The sequence below is a fragment of the Acartia tonsa genome, chromosome 8, assembly GCF_053477335.1.
Source record: "Acartia tonsa isolate MP-2025a chromosome 8, ASM5347733v1, whole genome shotgun sequence".
NCBI classification, from domain to species: domain Eukaryota; kingdom Metazoa; phylum Arthropoda; class Copepoda; order Calanoida; family Acartiidae; genus Acartia; species Acartia tonsa.
The window spans coordinates 16,235,991-16,255,233 of record NC_137267.1 but is presented as its reverse complement, the minus strand read 5'-3'; the positions used below and the strand labels follow the sequence as shown (position 1 = coordinate 16,255,233).

The 19,243-nt window shown below is 31.0% G+C and overlaps 2 protein-coding genes and 1 long non-coding RNA gene across 3 annotated transcripts in view; 1 reads left to right on the top strand and 2 right to left on the bottom strand.

Moving 5' to 3' along the window:
- Positions 1–725: 725 nt before the first annotated feature.
- LOC145326122 (uncharacterized) lies at positions 726–3,875 on the bottom strand. The gene is made up of 4 exons (XM_080169233.1): positions 3,811–3,875; positions 3,608–3,677; positions 2,977–3,077; positions 726–1,015 (listed from the first exon to the last, which is right to left on the bottom strand). The coding sequence occupies exons 1-4, from the start codon at positions 3,858–3,860 to the stop codon at positions 913–915; spliced, it is 324 nt and encodes a 107-aa protein (XP_080025359.1). The 5' UTR covers positions 3,861–3,875; the 3' UTR covers positions 726–912.
- A 5,793-nt stretch (positions 3,876–9,668) lies between these two features.
- Positions 9,669–19,243, bottom strand: part of LOC145326498 (uncharacterized) — a 10,108-nt gene continuing 533 nt past the window's right edge. Inside the window, exons 3-5 of the mRNA XM_080169869.1 lie at positions 18,472–18,582; positions 17,889–18,045; positions 9,669–9,767 (exon numbers count right to left, since the gene is read on the bottom strand). Of these exons, the coding sequence (XP_080025995.1) occupies positions 9,669–9,767; positions 17,889–18,045; positions 18,472–18,582 (367 nt within the window). The remainder of the gene's footprint in view (positions 9,768–17,888; positions 18,046–18,471; positions 18,583–19,243) is intronic.
- On the top strand, positions 10,516–12,988 carry LOC145326121 (uncharacterized). The gene is made up of 6 exons (XR_013881756.1): positions 10,516–10,640; positions 11,197–11,282; positions 11,733–11,812; positions 11,990–12,064; positions 12,280–12,343; positions 12,554–12,988. It is a non-coding gene; the product is annotated as an uncharacterized LOC145326121 (long non-coding RNA).

The window sequence follows — 19,243 nt, the reverse complement described above, 5'->3', positions numbered from 1 at the left end:
CCACCTAATTGATGTAGAATATACGTGGATATTAAGACAGGGAAAAATTTATGTCCATTTAGATTGCAATTTCCCCTTGCATTTATTGGTTGGGCGTTTTATCCAGTAGGAAGGGAGGGGATGGAGGATATCGTTATTTAAGCCCGCTACGGAGTTCACTTTGTTATAGAACATGAAAATCTGGTGTAAGATTCAAGTAATAATAAGTCGATTATCCATTCCCTTAAGGGGAGTGGATACCCCTTGCCTTAGGTTACCAGTAAGAGGGCAAATTTTTTACCTTGGAAAGGGTTGACACCCAGGGGATTGTATCCACCCCCTCTGGCCTGACAATTAGATAACACATGTCTGCTTGTCTAAATTGTACCTACTTGATTTTTCTAGGGGGGGGGGGGGGGGGGGTAACAAATTTTTCGAGTGCGCTCCCCTGTCCAAACCCTGTGTTTGCCACTGGTTTAATCCATCTTTTATTGAGATTATTAAAACTAATGATTGACTAGGAATGACCTCTAGAGGCTTGTTGGTGTCGCTTCGGGTTCTTCACCACTCCTCGTCTCACAATTGTGGTATAAAGAATACATTTACCCGATAGCTACCAACTCATTGATTGCACGACCTTTGTCTGGAAGTCCTATCTGTGCATAGTATAGAGTTGTGCCTACTCTTACTCTGCCTGGACCAACTCTTACTGTTGTTGTCACGCGCCTGATATGGAAAAACTGTAAATGTAAAAGGAATATGTATTTTACTCTAAATTGTTTTACAAATATTTACAATAAAAATTATTTACCTATTATATAGAAAATACATGACAAAATTAAAAAAAAAAAACATATTAGGTATTAATTTAACGTTTAGAAGCAATGTTAGGTTGTTTCTCAACCTTTGTAGGTTTTTGGACTAAGGGGCCCATCAATTATGACAAGTTGGGAAAAGTACATCACAATCGTGGTAGGAGATAAATGGGTTCAAGTCTTCCTCCATCAGTTCTGTGTTTATTACGTCGATATCATGTCTGAAATAGAACAATAGATTTATTATTACTTGGATCTTACAAGAGTTAGCATGTACTCTAATAAAGCGAAACTTGTAGCTATCCAAAATAACGACTCTCCTCCCCTTTTACTGGATGTACGATTAATAGAATTGACTTGATTGCCTACTTTGTCAGTCTGTAAGCGTGGTGATTGATTGAAAATACATAATTTTCACATTTGTAAAGAATTTTGAGAACAATTAGCAGGGACCTTCAGGGATAAGAAAATGAACAATAAATTGATTTACACCCCCAATAATGAAAAACAAAACTTTCCCTCCTACAAATTAATATTAATTGGTTAAAAGGTCTGGACGCTACTAGTCAATTTGGAACCAACCAATCAAAATTAAAAAAAAAAATACCCTAAATTTGTTTATAATACTTTAGGTACAAATGCAATTTACACTCCAAATGTCCAAACCTCCCTGACATAAGTATATATTCTATTAATATGCTCGTCTGTAGGTCTATATCAAGAGCTTTGATGTCTGCAAGCAAGCTGTAATTTACACGACTGCTATTTGTACCAGTGTTGTGGATCCGGATCCGCATTTTTTTGAGTCCAAGGATCCGAATCCGCAAAAAATGCGGATCCGGATTTTGGGGTATAAATTTATGGAAAAATCTACCTAAATTTATATAAAATAGTCACTTACAAAGAAGGTGTATCAACTTTTTTTTATAGCTAGCCGGTTCTTTTAGTAAGTAGTAGATGTAAAATTTTTCATAGAATTCAGATATGCAATCGGTTTTTTTGTAGACCTCTTATTTTTTAAGTAATTTAAGTTTTTTTAAAAAATAATTAAGTCGGTTTTAAGGTACTAAAACGCAACAAAATAAAAGAAGAAAATTGCCAGTAAGAACAAAAATAGTAAGATCTTTAATTTGACACCTTACTTTTAAAATTCTGTTGAGTAATTATTGAAAAAATCTATTTTTTTAACCTCGGTTTAATAAAAACTTTAGACCTAAATATTTTCTCAAACAGACATAAAAAACATGGGTTCATATATACCTTTAGAATCAGAAAAATATTACGAATCCATTGTAAGCAAAATTGAAAAAAAGTAAAAAAAATAAACATATGGCCAATTATATTTTTTGTTCAGGCAACACTATCGTCTTCCCTTTTTTACCCCCTCTTTACCCCCTTCCCATTTTTATACTCAATTCAAGAATTAAGACGTTGCCTGTACAATATAATATGATATTTTCATATAATTCCTTTTATTGTAGTTTATATACTATATTGTAAACTTTTTTTTTCAATTTTGCTTACAATGGATTCGTAATATTTTTCTGATTCTAAAGGTATATATGAACCCATATTTTTTTACCTGTGAAATAATAAAATTAAGTTCAAACTTTTTATTCTTGTGGGTTTAAAAAAATCGATTTTTTCAATAATTACCTGACAGAATTGAAAAAGTAAGGTGTCAAATTAAAGATCTTACTATTTTTGTTCATAATGACCATTTTCTTTCTTTTTTTTGTTGCATTTTAGTACCTTAAAATCGACTTAATTTTTTTTTTTTTTTAAACTTAAATTACTTAAAAAATAAGAGGTCTACAAAAAAACCGATTGCATATCTGAATTCTATGAAAAATTTACATCTACTACTTACTAAAAGAACCGGCTAGCTATAAAAAAATAGTTGATACACCTTCTTTACAAATTTTACAAAGGAGGACATCATCTTAGACATTCTCGTGATGAGTGCCAATCTTTCAGGTTTAGGTTCAGACTTGAAAATTAAAAGTATTTTTGACTTCGAGATTAAAGAATAAATATTTTTTTGAAAAATTTGGTGATTTTATTTTTATTGTCAAGGATCTGGATCCGGATCCGCACTGACCAAATTTGGAAGATCCGGATCCGCTTAAAATCAATGCGGATCCGCAACACTGATTTGTACCATAATGCAAATATTCGGAACCTGTTGGAAAAGAATTTAAGTGCAGTGCAGACCCTCCATGACTCACAGGCAGTGCTTCCCTTGCTCACCCAGTCAACCATCCACGCAAAATCATCCAATAACTAAGAAGAACGTAGCTGGACAAAGTGTCTAAAAAGTCATGCGACGTCATAAGAGGTGGGAGGAGAAGTGGGAAAGAAAACCACTAAAACAGAGATGGATATTGGATAATCCTCATTTTTATGACGTTACAAGGCTGATTTATTGAGACACTTTGTCTACCTACACAAGAACAATTATTTCCAACTATAGAGAAGCTTTTCTTCAATTTGGATCGGTACGTCCGTTTGTAACAAATAACTCTGATTGTATTTTCAACATGTTAGATTGTTCTAATGATGTAAATGTTCGACATTCGTCCATATGATTATTTTAGTTTCGCTTTTATGGAATATATAGGTATGTCATCCTTGTTTTTTGTGTAACCTTGATTGCAAATATATTAAGCATTACCGATAGACAGACCAAAGTAATAGACCCGGGGGGGGGGGGGGTATTGAGAGATATGACAATGGACAATTAATAATAAACAAAATTACCCCTTTTTGTGATTTTCTCAAACATTTTTATCTTAAGCAGTTAAAATAATTACCACTAATTGACTGATTTCATTGGCATGTACATCAGTTATGTTTCCAGCTTCTGCAACAGATCTTTCAACCCTACAGAATAGTTATTTATTGGATCGCATTATAGACAGATTTCCGTGGATTAAAACCAATTTCGTTAGCCCCTAAGGGCCAAAAGCTCGGACTAGCAAAACTGGTATCAATTTTGTTATATCTATATTTTTACCTATTAGAGAATAATTCTCTTTTACCAGGGACAGGGAGGATCATAGTCATCTCTATATCTATATTTTTACCTATTAGAGAATAATTCTCCTTTACCAGGGACAGGGAGGATCATAGCCATTACTATATTTATATTTTTACCTATTAGAGAACTAGCCAAGAGCGCGCTATGAGCGCGCTATTGGCTGCGCGTTTCTTTACTATCTTCTGATATATTATTTGTAGGATCAAAATATTATTTTGTATTTCAATTATTATATATTACAAATATTAATTCAAATTAATACATCCTTGAATACAATGTTATTTACATAATCATCAATTAATGCAATTTTCAAATGTTCTGGTGATCTTACTCTTGAAATTTTTCAAGAAAAATCGTGGTGCAGGCACCACCTAAAAAATTCAATTCTTTTATTGTCTTATCCCCAACTAATAGCTATTTATCCCTGACTATTAACCCTTTACTTTCATTGTCGTATACCTGACTATTAACTCTTTTCTTCCAATGTCTTATCACTGCCTTTTAAATCTTTTCTTTCATTGTATTATCCCTGAATATTAAACTTTTTCTTCCATTGTCTTATCTCTGACTAAGAAAGTAAGAAAAAAATCAAACTACAAATATTCATATTTTTTAAAGATTTAATGTCCCTTTCTATCATCCCTTTCCTTCCGTCTCTTTATTAGTTTCATTATTTTATTTAAAAACATATTTATAATTTTGCCTCTCTTTTTAAAAAATATTAGGTATGGGATCCTACTATATTTTTTAAATTTTTTTTTTAGAAAAAGGAAACATGTTATAAAACTCAAAATGTTGTGTTGCGATAATCACGCAACTCCCAAAATGTTAAATGTAAAATCACGCAACCCCCCTGATTTTATTTACCCTTCAAGGAAGATTTCTATATTTTTTTTAGTGTACGAAGCATTCAAAAATAATTAGTGGGATTTTAAGTTTATATTATGATGTCTCATCCCTCCCTGATAAAACTTTTCTTTTCAAAACACAAATCTATAACAATTTCAGTATTCTAAAAGATTCCTTCTTCTATTGCATTGGCTGAGTGATTTTGAGGGCTAAGGCGTCTGCTTATATAACTATTAGAGTCCGCGTTCTAAAATTATCACGCGATTGGCTAGATTTATTCAATGTTTTATTTACTTTCTTTTGGTTTTACAATATATAAGATTTTACACAAAAAAATTCATTGTAATAATATCCTTGTTTATTATTTCCATTATGCAAAAATTATGCCCACTAAACCTCCGTGATTAATACAGCATGAGAGAGAGAGAGAGAGAGAGAGAGAGAAAGAGAGGGAATGAGAGGGGGTATTGTAGAAATTCCTATTTCTCTGTTAGATAGATTGTTATATTATAATTAGTTGATTTAAATAAGTTCCTGAATTTCTCTTCACCTTTAGTCTAGGGGCTAGTGCGACAGTCTTGTATTGGAAAGGTTCGAGGTTCAATCCCACTAAGAATTGAATGTCAATAGGTTTTTATTCTGCAATGGACAATGGACTATAATGTAGTGTTTCCTCTCATTTATAAGTAATATTTCTTTCAAGAAAAAAAAGATATAAAATAAAGGTTGAATAATAATATAAGGTGTAAAAAAGTTAGAGGAGATTTGCTCTAGCAAAACTTACTTTATTTTTATTATTATCACCTAAATTTTCGTCTAACATATCTTTATACCTACTGTCTAGGGCTTAGAGCGGCAGTCTCATGTTAGAAAGGTTTTCGGTTCTATTCCTCCAAGTATTAAAAACGAATATTTTTAAAACCTTGTAGTAAGTATGAAGGGTTATTTTGATTGTAGATTAAGAATTCGATAACAACTGAACTGATTTAATTCTTCTTTTAAATCCAAATTTTTGAATTTTTTTAAAAAAACTAAAATTATAACTGGTGGTTGCTTGACCTCCCCTCTCTTTTCCCACCAAAAAATAACTAAAATCACCCTTCCCCCAAAAAACAATTAGGGGATTAGAACCTGGATGATAGATGGTTCTCTGCAGTCACTGTACCAAAGAACTATTAGAACTAAATTGTTTTAGTAGAAAATCTGTCCTATTCTTACATCAGTAAGTAAAATATGATGTCCATTTGTTTGTCTATCTGTTGGTACCAAAAGAATCTTGCTAACCACTAAACCGATATGGTGCTCTTATACAGGATAGTTTCTTATGGGCCCTCGGAAGGTTTATAACTATTTTTGGGGAGGGTATTATCACACTGCCAAAAAAATCACGTTAGAAAAAAATTACAATCCACCCCAAAATTAAAAACTTAAATTAAAAATGGAGGTTAATTGGCCTTCCCCCCCCCCCCCCTCCACCCCACCCAATAAAATCACAACTCCCCCAAAAATTTGATGAAAGATTGGAGGTTTGAACCGGAACTCTAGATCTTACGTTACTGGTGTTTAACCACAGGGCTATTGGCACCACCAAATATTATTTTGAAAATTGGTCTAATTGTAAACAATGACTATATAATTAAAATATTGTCTACTATGTTTTAATATTAATTTAATTGAGTTCTTCTTTTTCTAGTATCGCTTCTGGTGGATAAGAAGCGGATATCAGTCATACTGATAAATTATTTGGGATCATATTCTATTCAGTTTTTGTTGACATCGGTCCAAAAAATATCATTTTTAATCTTACTTCTGTACATTTTTATATCTGTGGAAATCTTCAAAAAATTTGTGTTTCTTGGGATTAAATATGTCTATTTTCTCCTTACTTTTAAGCACCGACGTAGCTCTGTGGTAGAGTAACAGTAAAATTTTTCTTTTAGATTTTACTTTATCTGTAGGTCGCGTGTTCAAATCTCCGCGGTCAAAGAACAAAAATATTTATTTTTTTTATTTTCTGAAATTTTTTTTCTCTCTCTCTCTCTCTCTCTCTCTCTCTCTCTCTCTCTCTCTCTCTCTCTCTCTCTCTCTCTCTTTCTCTCTCTCTCTCTCTCTCTCTCTCTCTCTCTCTCTCTCTCTCTTTTTTTTTTTAATTGCTTTTTCCAAGATTTTAAGTGACTTTTTAAAATTGGTTTTATTTTTTTTTTACTTACGATGTTATCAATGTTAAAAAATAATATTTTTGTTCACTGAGGTGGTTTTGATCCTATATGCTTCAGACTGCTGGGATTGTAACTATAAGTTGAACTTATCCACTGAGCTACAGAGTAGATTACTATAAATGGTGAATTTAAACAATGAGTGTTGAAAATGTTGTCTACTTTGTCTTTTTCACCAAGAATGTTCGGTTGTTTTCATAGCTCATTGACTTAAATTTTACTGTTTTATACCTATTCTTCTTTTAGAGGTTATCGTGCTAGTTGGAAGGTTTTAACTCCGTGTCAGCTAATATTCTTTTTGATTAGAGAGAGAAATGTTATGAAAATGATTATGTTGTCTTTTTTCGCTATACTTATATAAAAATCACATCAAATTAATTGTGCCGCTGTAGTCTTGGGGCAAATTTTTACGTAACTTATCTAAGAATTCCAGTTCAAATCCCGGCAAGTAACTTAAAAGATTGTAGCTATCATCCATATAATAAAGTAGCAGGATGTTTGTTTGGCTCTCTGTTTATTTATTTGTACCAAAGAATCTCACTAACTACTGAAATAATATAGTTCTCCTTTACAGGTTAGCTTATCATAGTTCCTGGGAAGGTTTGTAACTATTTTGAGTGAGGGTTCCACCACCCTCCTAAGAATAAATTAAAACCAATTTTTGAGCCCTTGCCTTTGGCATTTCGTGACTAATTTAACTGGCTTTGATCTTGTAATTGTGCATATTTATCTCCGTGAAAAGCTGTTTATTCAATGCATAACTGGTTAGTCAACGTTTTTTGGAAAAATTCTTTTCTTTTTTAGTCTTGTGGTTAGCGTCAAAGTGTTGTATTACAATGGTTGCAGGATCTAGACCGTGCAGGAAAAATTATTATTTGATTATGGGATAATAGACATCAAGTTGTTCTTCCTTTAAAAATAACATATAACAGTAGTGCTTCGAAACCGATTTATGTTCGTTGGATTATAACCGGTTCTCAGCCATACTGAAAAATTATGTGCAGAGTACAGGAGAGAGGTTATTGTATTTTATACCTAAATTTTCTTGCATAATTTCTTGTCTTCTTTAGTGTAGGGGTTATCGCGCTAGGGTATGGATAGGAAGATTGCAGGTTCAACTCCTCCAATGTTAAAGTTTTACTATTTTATCAATTGTCATGATATCTACTCTCTAAGCAAATTATTAAAAAGCTTTTTTATATTTTAAGTGAATGTTGTTATAATGTAGTTTTTAAAAATATTATTACTTTTACCAAATATTACTTGTTATCTCAGACATTGAAAATTATATTTTGAGGTTGGGTAGATTCGAACACACAACCTTCCAACTGGAACCTCACCTCTACCCCTGAGCCAAAATGACAGACATGAAAATCCATGAAATTTTAAAGTATACTATAAGAAATAAGTTTTTGTTTACTATGTCTTTTTTCACCATTGATAATTGGATTCTTTCATAGCTTAATTATAGAATGTTGGTTTCCTTATCCGTGAGTACCGGGTTCGATTCTCTCCGAGAGGGGGGGGTTTTTGTTGATGTTAAAAATTGGAAGAATTTATAGAATAAAAGTTGTCGCAAATATAGGTATTAAATAATTCTCTTTTACCAGGGACAGGGAGGATCATAGTCATCTCTATATTTATATTTTTACCTATTAGAGAATAATTCTCTTTTACCAGGGACAGGGAGGATCATAGCCTTTACTATATTTATATTTTTACCTATTAGAGAATAATTCTCTTTTACCAGGGACAGGGAGGATCATAGCCATAACTATATTTATATTTTTACCTATTAGAGAATAATTCTCTTTTACCAGGGACAGGGAGGATCATAGTCATCTCTATATCTATATTTTTACCTATTAGAGAATAATTCTCCTTTACCAGGGACAGGGAGGATCATAGCCATTACTATATTTATATTTTTACCTATTAGAGAATAATTCTCCTTTACCAGGGACAGGGAGGATCATAGCCATAACTATATTTATATTTTTACCTATTAGAGAATAATTCTCTTTTACCAGGGACAGGGAGGATCATAGCCATTACTATATTTATATTTTTACCTATTAGAGAATAATTCTCTTTTACCAGGGACAGGGAGGATCATAGCCATTACTATATTTATATTTTTACCTGTTAGAGAATAATTCTCTTTTACCAGGGACAGGTAGGATCATAGTCATAACTATATTAATATTTTTACCTATTAGGAGAATAATTCTCTTTTACCAGAGACAGGGAGGATCGTAGCCATCTCTATATTTTTATTTTTACCTATTAGAGAATAATTCTCTTTTACCAGGGACAGGGAGGATCATAGCCATAACTATATTTATATTTTTACCTATTAGAGAATAATTCTCTTTTACCAGGGACAGGGAGGATCATAGCCATAACTATATTTGTATTTTTACCTATTAGAGAATAATTCTCTTTTACCAGGGACAGGGAGGATCATAGCCATAACTATATTTATATTTTTACCTATTAGAGAATAATTCTCTTTTACCAGGGACAGGGAGGATCATAGCCATAACTATATTTATATTTTTATCTATTAGGAGAATAATTCTCTTTTACCAGGGACAGGGAGGATCATAGCCATTACTATATTTATATTTTTACCTATTAGAGAATAATTCTCGTTTACCAGGGACAGGGAGGATTATAGCCATTACTATATTTATATTTTTACCTATTAGAGAATAATTTTTTTTACCAGGGACAGGGAGGATCATAGCCATAACTATATTTATATATTTACCTATTTGAGAATAATTCTCTTTTACCAGGGACAGGGAGGATCATAGCCATAACCATGTTCATATTCTCACTGTTTGATATCACATTATTAGAATCCTACAAAACAAATAAAGTTATTTTGCTAAACCCCGAACAAACATATTATGCAAATCTGAATTTTCAAAATAGCAGCTTTATTATTCATTTAGGATGATTTTACAATAAATATGAAATGTAGATGCCTCTTTTGGTTACAAAATTCCACTGTTATTTTTTAATTAATCAGCACCAATAAAGCACAAGATCTCAAAAACAGCATTTGGGGGAAATACTGGTGAACAAACATATTATGCAAATCCAAAACAAAGCAAAAAAAAAGTTTTTTTTGGCACTTTTCTCCTCTTTTAAAGATTGATTATGATAAAATAATATTTTTTAAAGGGATTTATGCATTAATTATTATGAAATATAGTATAAGGTAGAAATTAATGATTTTTCTAAATAAGAAATGTTTGAAAAAAATAAATTCGATCCCTATCACTTTAGAGGACAGCTGCTGACCCCCAGTCTTATGAATGAACCTAAATACATTTTAGAGATAAAAATTACCCTGAAAAGTATACAAAAATGTTTTTTATGCGTTAAAAAAATTCATTTTAAAATCTTGATTTTGAGCATCATGACCTTTCAGATGCTACTGTTGGTGGTGATGGTGAGCCAAATGTTATCTAAGTCCCCAATTTATCTAAGTTATTGTCCCCAAAGTTTTTTTTATTAACATTTACTTATTCCCTGGTTTGACAACTTTAGTGAAATATGATTGGTTGGTTCAATAAGTTGAGTGTTCAAACGTATCAACTAATGTTGAACAGAGAACAGAGAAAGCTCAGTTGAACAGAGAAAGCTCAGTTGAACAGAGAAAGCTGAACAGTGAACATTCATTTTTCAATATTCTCGACTCGGCTCATGTATTTGTGATTAAATAGATAGGTAAGCAATTTTTACATTAAACAATCAAATATATATAATACATATATATTTCATACATACTGACTAAAAAAGAAAGATAATACACATAACAATTCCCACTACTCAATAAGCATGGATCAAAAACTCGAAAATTTAAAAACTAAATTGATAAAAGATTCATCCGATTTTGTACATGTAAACGACAGACAAAAATTCACTGAAAAAATGACAAAATTACTCAATATTGAGCTTGAAAAACTCAAGATAGAATTGGGGGTACTACCTAAAATACAACGAGAATTCGCTAAATCGAAAAACTGCTTCTTCTTAGCCACCCAAAATGACCAAAATACAGAGGAAATTGACAACATAGTTAGGGACATCCTTAATGATGGACTTGAAAAAAAAACGGACGGAAAAACAGACACAAAAAAAGAGATTGAAAAATCTTTCCCAAAAATGATCAACAACCCACCCGTTAAGATTCCCATGGGCGGAAAGACGGACAAGAAAGAGAAGAAAAAAGCAGGTTGTCTCTACAAAATCTCTTTTACTAACAATAAGTTCAATCTTTCAGATGATACAGGCTATTATCCAGCTGAAATCTTTCTGATGGGTCTTGCAAGCTTTAACAAGAACAAGGAGAAACAAGATTTTGTCCAGGTAACTAGAGAGATACCCCACTGTGCTAAACAGCACGTAACAAAGCTTAATGAAATAGCGTACAAATTACGAAAAAAGAACTATAAAACGAGACAAAACATAGACTTCAAAACATATAGATACACATTAGAAATTAAAAAAGCGGGCGAAAATTGGCAACCACTAACTGAAGTTGCAAATGCTTTCAAAACCATCAAAAAAGATTGGGAAGAGGCAATCAAAATACCCTATATACCATATGAAAGAAAAAAAGACAATTAAATATAGAAACTAAAAAGTAAAACATGATTGTTACTAATTATTATTTTCTTACCCTTCATGAATATTATCTTCCTTGTTAAACAAGAGCAAATTCTCTCTCTATACCGTCTTCCTCGCAAATAGAAAGCAAAAAATTGTTTCTCTATGATGACGTAATCCTATATTCACTAAAAAAAATATTTATTTCAGGCCAGTAACATTGATACCACCAAAAACAACAGTATTGTTAAAAACAGCAAGAACAAGGATTAACTGCTAACATCAAAGAGGTAACTAGCAAATTTGAACTCTAATACTATACAATAAATAAATCTTCTATTACACACTTATAATAATCTAACATTCTATATGACTTACAAACCCTATGAAATTAACTAACAGTTTTATTATCCAACTAGAAAAAAGATACTACTGAACACAGCTAATATTGTTTACTTATATTTTAGCAGACACCAGCTGTAGAACTACACCACCATATAAGACAACAACTATTTTGGTCTTCTTCACCACTCTACTGAAAGGTAACTTTCATAAGAATAATTAAATGATTAATTTAACTAAGTTAAAATATTACCTTAAAAATTATAAAACTCGCTGACTTAAAACTTATGAAACTCCTATCTTTAAAAATGAATAAAATTATGCTGAATGATTAACTCTAGCCAAAATTAACAACATGCATATTAGTTAACCACACTATAAAAAAATATATTCATTACTTATACTTATATTTCAGCCGGTAGAACCACACCACCTTTTAAGACAAACTGTTTTGGTCTTTTTCAACACTCTACTGAAAGGTAACTTTGAAAAATTAAATGATAATTTAACAGTCCACTAAGTTAAAATATTACCTTAAAAAAATAGGAACTCGCTGACTTAAAACTTATAAAATTCCTACTATTAAAAATGAATAAAGATTTGCTGACTGAGTAATTCAAGCTAAAATTAACAACTTCACACTAGTTAACCACATTATAATAAATATAATCATTTATTTTATATTTCAGCCGACACCCACCAGTAGAACACCGCCTTTTTAAGACAAACTGAAGACCATTACTGACTAGCTGAACTATCAACAAGGGCTACACAAACAAAATTAAAAAGATACTTGATGAATTATCCATAACCATTGATTAGTAACATTCATGATTCATGATATATAACAATATTAAAATGCAAGTAAAAATACTAGCTATGATTTATAAATTGTTTTTTTTTTATGCACTGTACATAAATAAATATACTACAATTTTGTAATTGCTAAATATAGTAATATTTTTTCTAATCTGTATTTATCTAGCGTTACTTTTTTTTATGATTGTTATGATTGTATCTCAGTCAAGAAAAAAATTCACATACACAGTATGGAAATGTTAATTAATGCATTGATTGTCAACCAAACTAAATATGTTATTAATAAATTATTACATTAATCTTGATCATATTTTACTTAAAATAAACGAACTATGAACTATAAGAGTAACAAAAATAACAAGCTTAATACAAGCATAAACACAACAGTATCTCAATAAAATTTCTATCCTTAAGTAGATCTTTAAGAGTGACAAAAATAACAAGCACAAATCTTTAAGTAACATAACCAAATATATCTAGTACTAAATTACATTAATCTCGATTATAGTTCTTACTTAATGTTCAAACAGACTGTGACAATACAACAGTATCCATTGATAAAAAAAAAAATCATAAGCTAACTTGCCAAAAAACTAATATTGCTCTTGCTATCCTTACTATGAGTAAATAGCATAACACTCGCAAAATGTAAAAAAAAAGAAAATAGTTCAATCCTAAATTATTAAGCAGCAACCCGATTCAATCTTTTCTTTTCATGTAGACTTAAGAGTGTCAAAAAAAACAAGCAATAAGCTATTAGTTTCACGAGTAAATTAAGATGCATGCAAATGATAAAAAAAGAATATAGTAAGCCAATATTTATTAAGCAGCAATATGAATAAAATTCTAAGAGTGGCAAGAATAACAAGCACAAAATTTAAAGAACCAACATAAAATATCACTCTCGAATTTCCTTGATGTATCAAGGAGCATAGTGTGATACACAATAACATACATGGATGTATCCAGAAGCATAATATGATACACAATAAGATACATGGATGTATCCAGAAGCATAGTGTGATACACAATATCATGGAGATGCGACATCTAAATTTCAAAATTCTTTGAACGTACAGACAAGATTCTTATAGAAATGCTTCGCATCTAGTTCACTTTATTTATACCCTCTATAAATTAACACAATATAAGACTTTAGTCTAATTATTGATTGACAGTTTATAGCAATTATCTCGCGCACTTCAGGGCATAAGACACAGATAATATGGTCAGCCCTCAGGCAGTTTTAATGTATTTTTATCTTAACTACTACTTTAATAGTAATTACAACTGAAAATTTTATTAATGGCATTAATTATCAACACATAACCAATATATTAGTAAAAAAAAAACTACTTCTTGAAAGTATACATGAGTAATTATATACTCAAAATCTTATCAGCAACAGATAATAAATTTCAACACTTTCAATACTTACCTACTGTAATATATATGTTTAATAAAATGTGATAAATTATTAAATTGCTTACCGTTTCCTAGTTTATTCATAAATATATTCTCCTATGGAGATCATTTTCATAATTATCCTCAAGACGGGGGGGATAAAGGCAGAAAGGAAGGCTACAAAAACTAAAAAAAATATAAAATTTAAACATGAATGACATTAGTAATAATGTACAAGGATTACCAACTAATTTCCAACAAATAACTATAAATATCAATAATACTGAAACCAGTTATGTTGATTGCTCTCACATCAAAAACCTAAAACACTTCAGCATAGCTCATCAAAACATTAGGAGCATTGACAAAAATTCAAATAATTTTCTATATCTACTAAATGAATTAAACTCTAACATAGATATAATATGCTTCACAGAAGTATGGGGTAACATTAATAACCTTATCATTCCTGGATACCACGAACCAGCAACATTACTTAGAAAAAACAAAAGAGGGGGGGGGGTTAGCATATACTGCAAAGATTACATAAACTTTAAAGTTATAAAAGAAATGACAGTTATAAAGGGTCATATTGAATTCCTAACCATCGAATATAAAACAAAAAACAAAACCAATATCCTTTCAACTCTCTACAGACCCCCTTCACAATGTACACATGACATCGAAAACTGTATTAAAGATATTAAACTGCTCTTGGAATATAAGGACACACATTTCCCAAACACTAACTATGATATACTTGGAGATCTAAACATGGACATCCTTAAATATAACACTATGGAAAGTATTAGAAAATTCTACCAGACCTTTGAAAATCAAAACATAATACCCCTAATCAACAGACCCACTAGAGTCACTAATAACACTGCTTCTATCATTGATAATATACTATCAAATAATTATAATAACAGTAAAAACTATATCATATGCAACTCAATTACTGACCACTTCTTAATCATTAAATCCATTCAAAAAACAGATATCACCTACAAAAATACTACCAACACTTATCACCGCAGAAAATTTAACACTGACAACATAAACCACTTCTCAAATAAACTAATCAATGAAGACTGGTCGCACATTCTCAATACAAACAACACAATTGACAAATGGAATAAATTTTTCAATAAAATAGACAATATATTTAATGAATCATTCCCAAACAAAAAATACACCTTAAAAAAAGATAAAAAAAAAGACACCAATGCTTCGCCATGGATAGATGACGAGATTAAGAAACTATTCAAAATTGAAAGGAAATTATACCTTAAAAAACTTAAAAGTAAACTACCTTTACATAACACACAACACGTAGAGTTTAAAAAAGAGCTACAATCCAAAATTAGGAAAGCTAAAATTAAATACTATGAAAATGAATTCAAAAAAACTAAACACGACTCCAAAGCTATGTGGAGATCAATCAACAAAGCCACAAACAGACACACTAATAACAAAAAAAATACTAAACCTGACAAAATAATAATTAACAATAAAGAACTAACTGAAGATATCGACATTGCTACAGAGCTAAACAAATTCTTTAACGGAATTGGTACAGAGCTATCAAATAAAATTCATACAGACAATACAAAACAACAAGAATACATAAACAACATACATGAACAAAACACTAGGTTCAAATTCAAAAACATAACAGCTGATGATATAACAAAAATAAATAAGACACTAAAACCTAAACTATCTGCAGGACCAGATGGAATCCCAAGTGTCATAATCAAAACCATCTTACAAAAAATACCCAGAGTAATAGCTAATATAATAAACAGCTCACTACATTCAGGTATTGTTCACAACAGATTAAAAGCAGCAATCATCGTTGCAATCTACAAAAAAGGCAGCAAAACCGATCCTAACAACTACAGACCAATCGCTCTTATAAATGCCATTTCCAAAGTGCTTGAAAAAGTTGTTGCTCACCAACTAAGAATGTACTTAGAAAAAAACTATATACTTTCATGCAAGCAATTTGGATTCAGATCATTACACTCATGCATACATGCAATGATTGCAACTATGGAAAAAATCGAAAAGGACAAAGATAATAAGATGTCAACATCTTCCATATTCATAGATCTTACCAAAGCATTTGACACCGTTGACATAAACATACTACTAACCAAACTAAAAAAAATAGGAATACAAAATACAGAACTCAACTGGTTCAAAAATTATTTAAATGGCAGAACACATACATGCAAAATCGGAGAAAAATTCTCTAACTTTCTAGCTTCAAAAATTGGGGTGCCACAAGGATCAATACTAGGACCATTACTTTTCATCATTTATATAAATGATTTACCAGACATGATCAAATGCTTCATAAACCTCTTTGCAGATGACACCATGATTGCAGTAAGTGGCAAAAACAAAACAGAAATAGAAACCCTAGGAAACACTATAATGGCAGAAATCACTGAATGGTTCAACCACAATAAACTAACCCTAAACCCCACTAAAACCAGAATTATAAATTTCAACACAAAACAAGAAATTAACATAAAAATAAACGATACCATCATACAAACTGTTAAAAGCAATCACATTAATACTCAAGAATCCTCTTTCAAATTCCTAGGATTTCTATTAGATGAAAAAGCAAATTTTGATAGCCACATCAATAAAACAATAAGTAAATTAAATACATGCAATCATATCTTAAGAAACATAAAAAAAGAGATTCCAACAAAGCAAAAAATACTATGCTACAATGCACTAGGAAAGCCTTTCATTGAATATGGAATTAGCATTTGGGCACCAAACAACACAAAAGCTTTAAATACAATCACTACTATACAAAAACGTATCATTTTAAACATACATGGTTCATCACGAAGAATCCACACTGAACCACTCTTTAAGAAATACAAAATTCTTAAATTCAAAGATCTAATCACATACAATAACCTATTAATAGGACACTCCGTTTTCTATGAATACGCACCAACTGCAATTCTAAACTTAATAAAAAAAGAAGTTCCACATGAGAGACTACGCAGGAATATTTGGAACTTGAAAATAAACGGAGCAAACAAATCATCTATAACAAAATTTACCATTCCCAAAGACTGGAATGAACTAAATATAGAATTAAAACAAATAAAAAACAGAAAAAAATTTAAAAAAGCAATACTAAAACACTTTATAGATAAATACAAACTATTCATAAACTGTAGCGATCATAACTGTAATATCTGCTACTAAAACCTACACAGTAACCCTTGTACATGTCCATAAAATAATTACTTATAAACATACTCTCAGCCTTCAGCCTGCCTTGTCCTCCGCCGTCTTCTCACAATCAGTAACATGAAAATTATAATTAAGTCATGGGTAAATCTACAATAGTATCTATTATACAAATGTAGTGCCATGATCTTCCTAGTTATATTAATTATCTTATTATTGATATTGTTTATTCAATGTAATGAACTTATATAATAATTGTTATAATTAGTGGAATTAATAAATATCTATCTAACTATTAATTTTAATCTATATACGAAAGGGGTAATGTTGTGTATTAACATTGGTGATTTACTTCAATTTATCGGCCATTGTCTTATCCCTTTAGATCCCTGCACCCATGGCCAGTTGTGTTTAATGGCATGCATACTATAAACACAAACCCTTGTATTAGCACATATTGACATAATTCTAAAAGTTTGAACAAAGCTAATTGTATTGAAATATATGATGAGCTTTCCCTCCATCATTCATTCCCTTCCTCCCAAGTAAGAAATTAGAAATATAACTAACCGAGCTGATGGAGTTGTAGTTAATGTTGAAATTATTGTTGTTGTTATTATTGATGTTGTTGTTCACGTTGGCCACCGCGTTCAGGGTCAACAGCATGAAGGTCATCATGTTGAAGGAGTTGAAGCCCATGTTTCCTACTCCTCCAGGGCACGAGCTCCTATACAAAACAAGAACAATTATGTCCTTAATGGGAAAAACAATAAACTTGGACGATTACGTCCAATAATAGCAAAGCTGTTTATATATTGAAGGGTTAGTGAAAGGGAAGGGAAGGAAAAATAAAGGAAGGAGAAAGTAAGAGTAAGACAGGTGGATCAGTGAAAGATGTTTTACAGTGCAATTTAGGCATCTATTGCATTACTGACAGTTAGACAGAGAAACAGAATCAATAACATTATAACACTTAAAGAATAGCTTTGCTGCAAAAACTAAAATCTTTTATAGAACAGTACAGTGTTGCATTGAACAGTATTAACAAAAATGAAATAAACTTTATTTAATAACAATTAAAAATCACAGTTACTTTGTAACCTCAAGTTGCCGAACGAATAGACATATAGAGGAACTACACTACTAAAAATACCTTTTTGTCCTATGATGTATAAAATTGTCTTCCAGATCCAAGGAAAAAGTATCTTTACTTCTAAATGTTTGTATTTGTTGAAACAGAGTGCTGAGCTCCCGCTCAAATTCTCTAAAAAATAACAACAAAAAAGTGGATCATGGAAAAAACGAAGTAGTAGGTTTCATCGATTTTTCACAGTAGCTTTTGATAGGTTATTTTAGGTTAGGTACATGTTTTTGATTGCCCCGCAGGCGCTAGAAATAGGAGAAAAGCTACTGTGAACATACGACGAAACCCACTTCTTCGTTTTCTTACCATGATCTGAAAGATTAACTCCAATAGTAGGTTTCTAGGCACAGAAAATTAGCCTAAAACCATCTTAAAATTTAAGATTGAAAAAAAAATCCCTACACCATACCAGAACCCAAACCTTCTCAAAAGTTGAAAAGTCAATTGGTTCAATGATTATCAAAAAAAATTAACATATATTATATTAGTAATCTTATTGGCAAATGTAAAGAAAGGGGTGTGGAGGATAGTTTTTTTCTTAAGAGGATTTACTCCACCAAAATTGGTTACAGAAAAACACACACATCCTGTTAATTTTTTAATTACATCGCATCGTATAATAGAGAGATTTCTGCGGCTATTAAAGTGAAAATTTGTAAGCCAGATTTTTTTAGTTACAAGAGTCCAAATACCTGGACTAACAAAACAGGTATTATTAATTTTTTTTAAATTATTCGTTGAAAATTGTCTGTAATACCATGTTATACATGATTTTTCAGTA

What these genes read in the sequence shown, in the direction of transcription:
- LOC145326122 (XM_080169233.1), bottom strand. Translation starts at nt 3,860, where the DNA reads ATGACTATGATCCTCCCTGTCCCTGGTAAAAGAGAATTATTCTCTAAT. An exon ending in ATGAAATCAGTCAATTAGTG is followed by an intron (nt 3,078 to 3,607) that starts GTAATTATTTTA and finishes CGTTCTTCTTAG; the next exon opens with TTATTGGATGATTTTGCGTG. An exon ending in CTTAAATTCTTTTCCAACAG is followed by an intron (nt 1,016 to 2,976) that starts GTTCCGAATATT and finishes GTTCTATTTCAG; the next exon opens with ACATGATATCGACGTAATAA.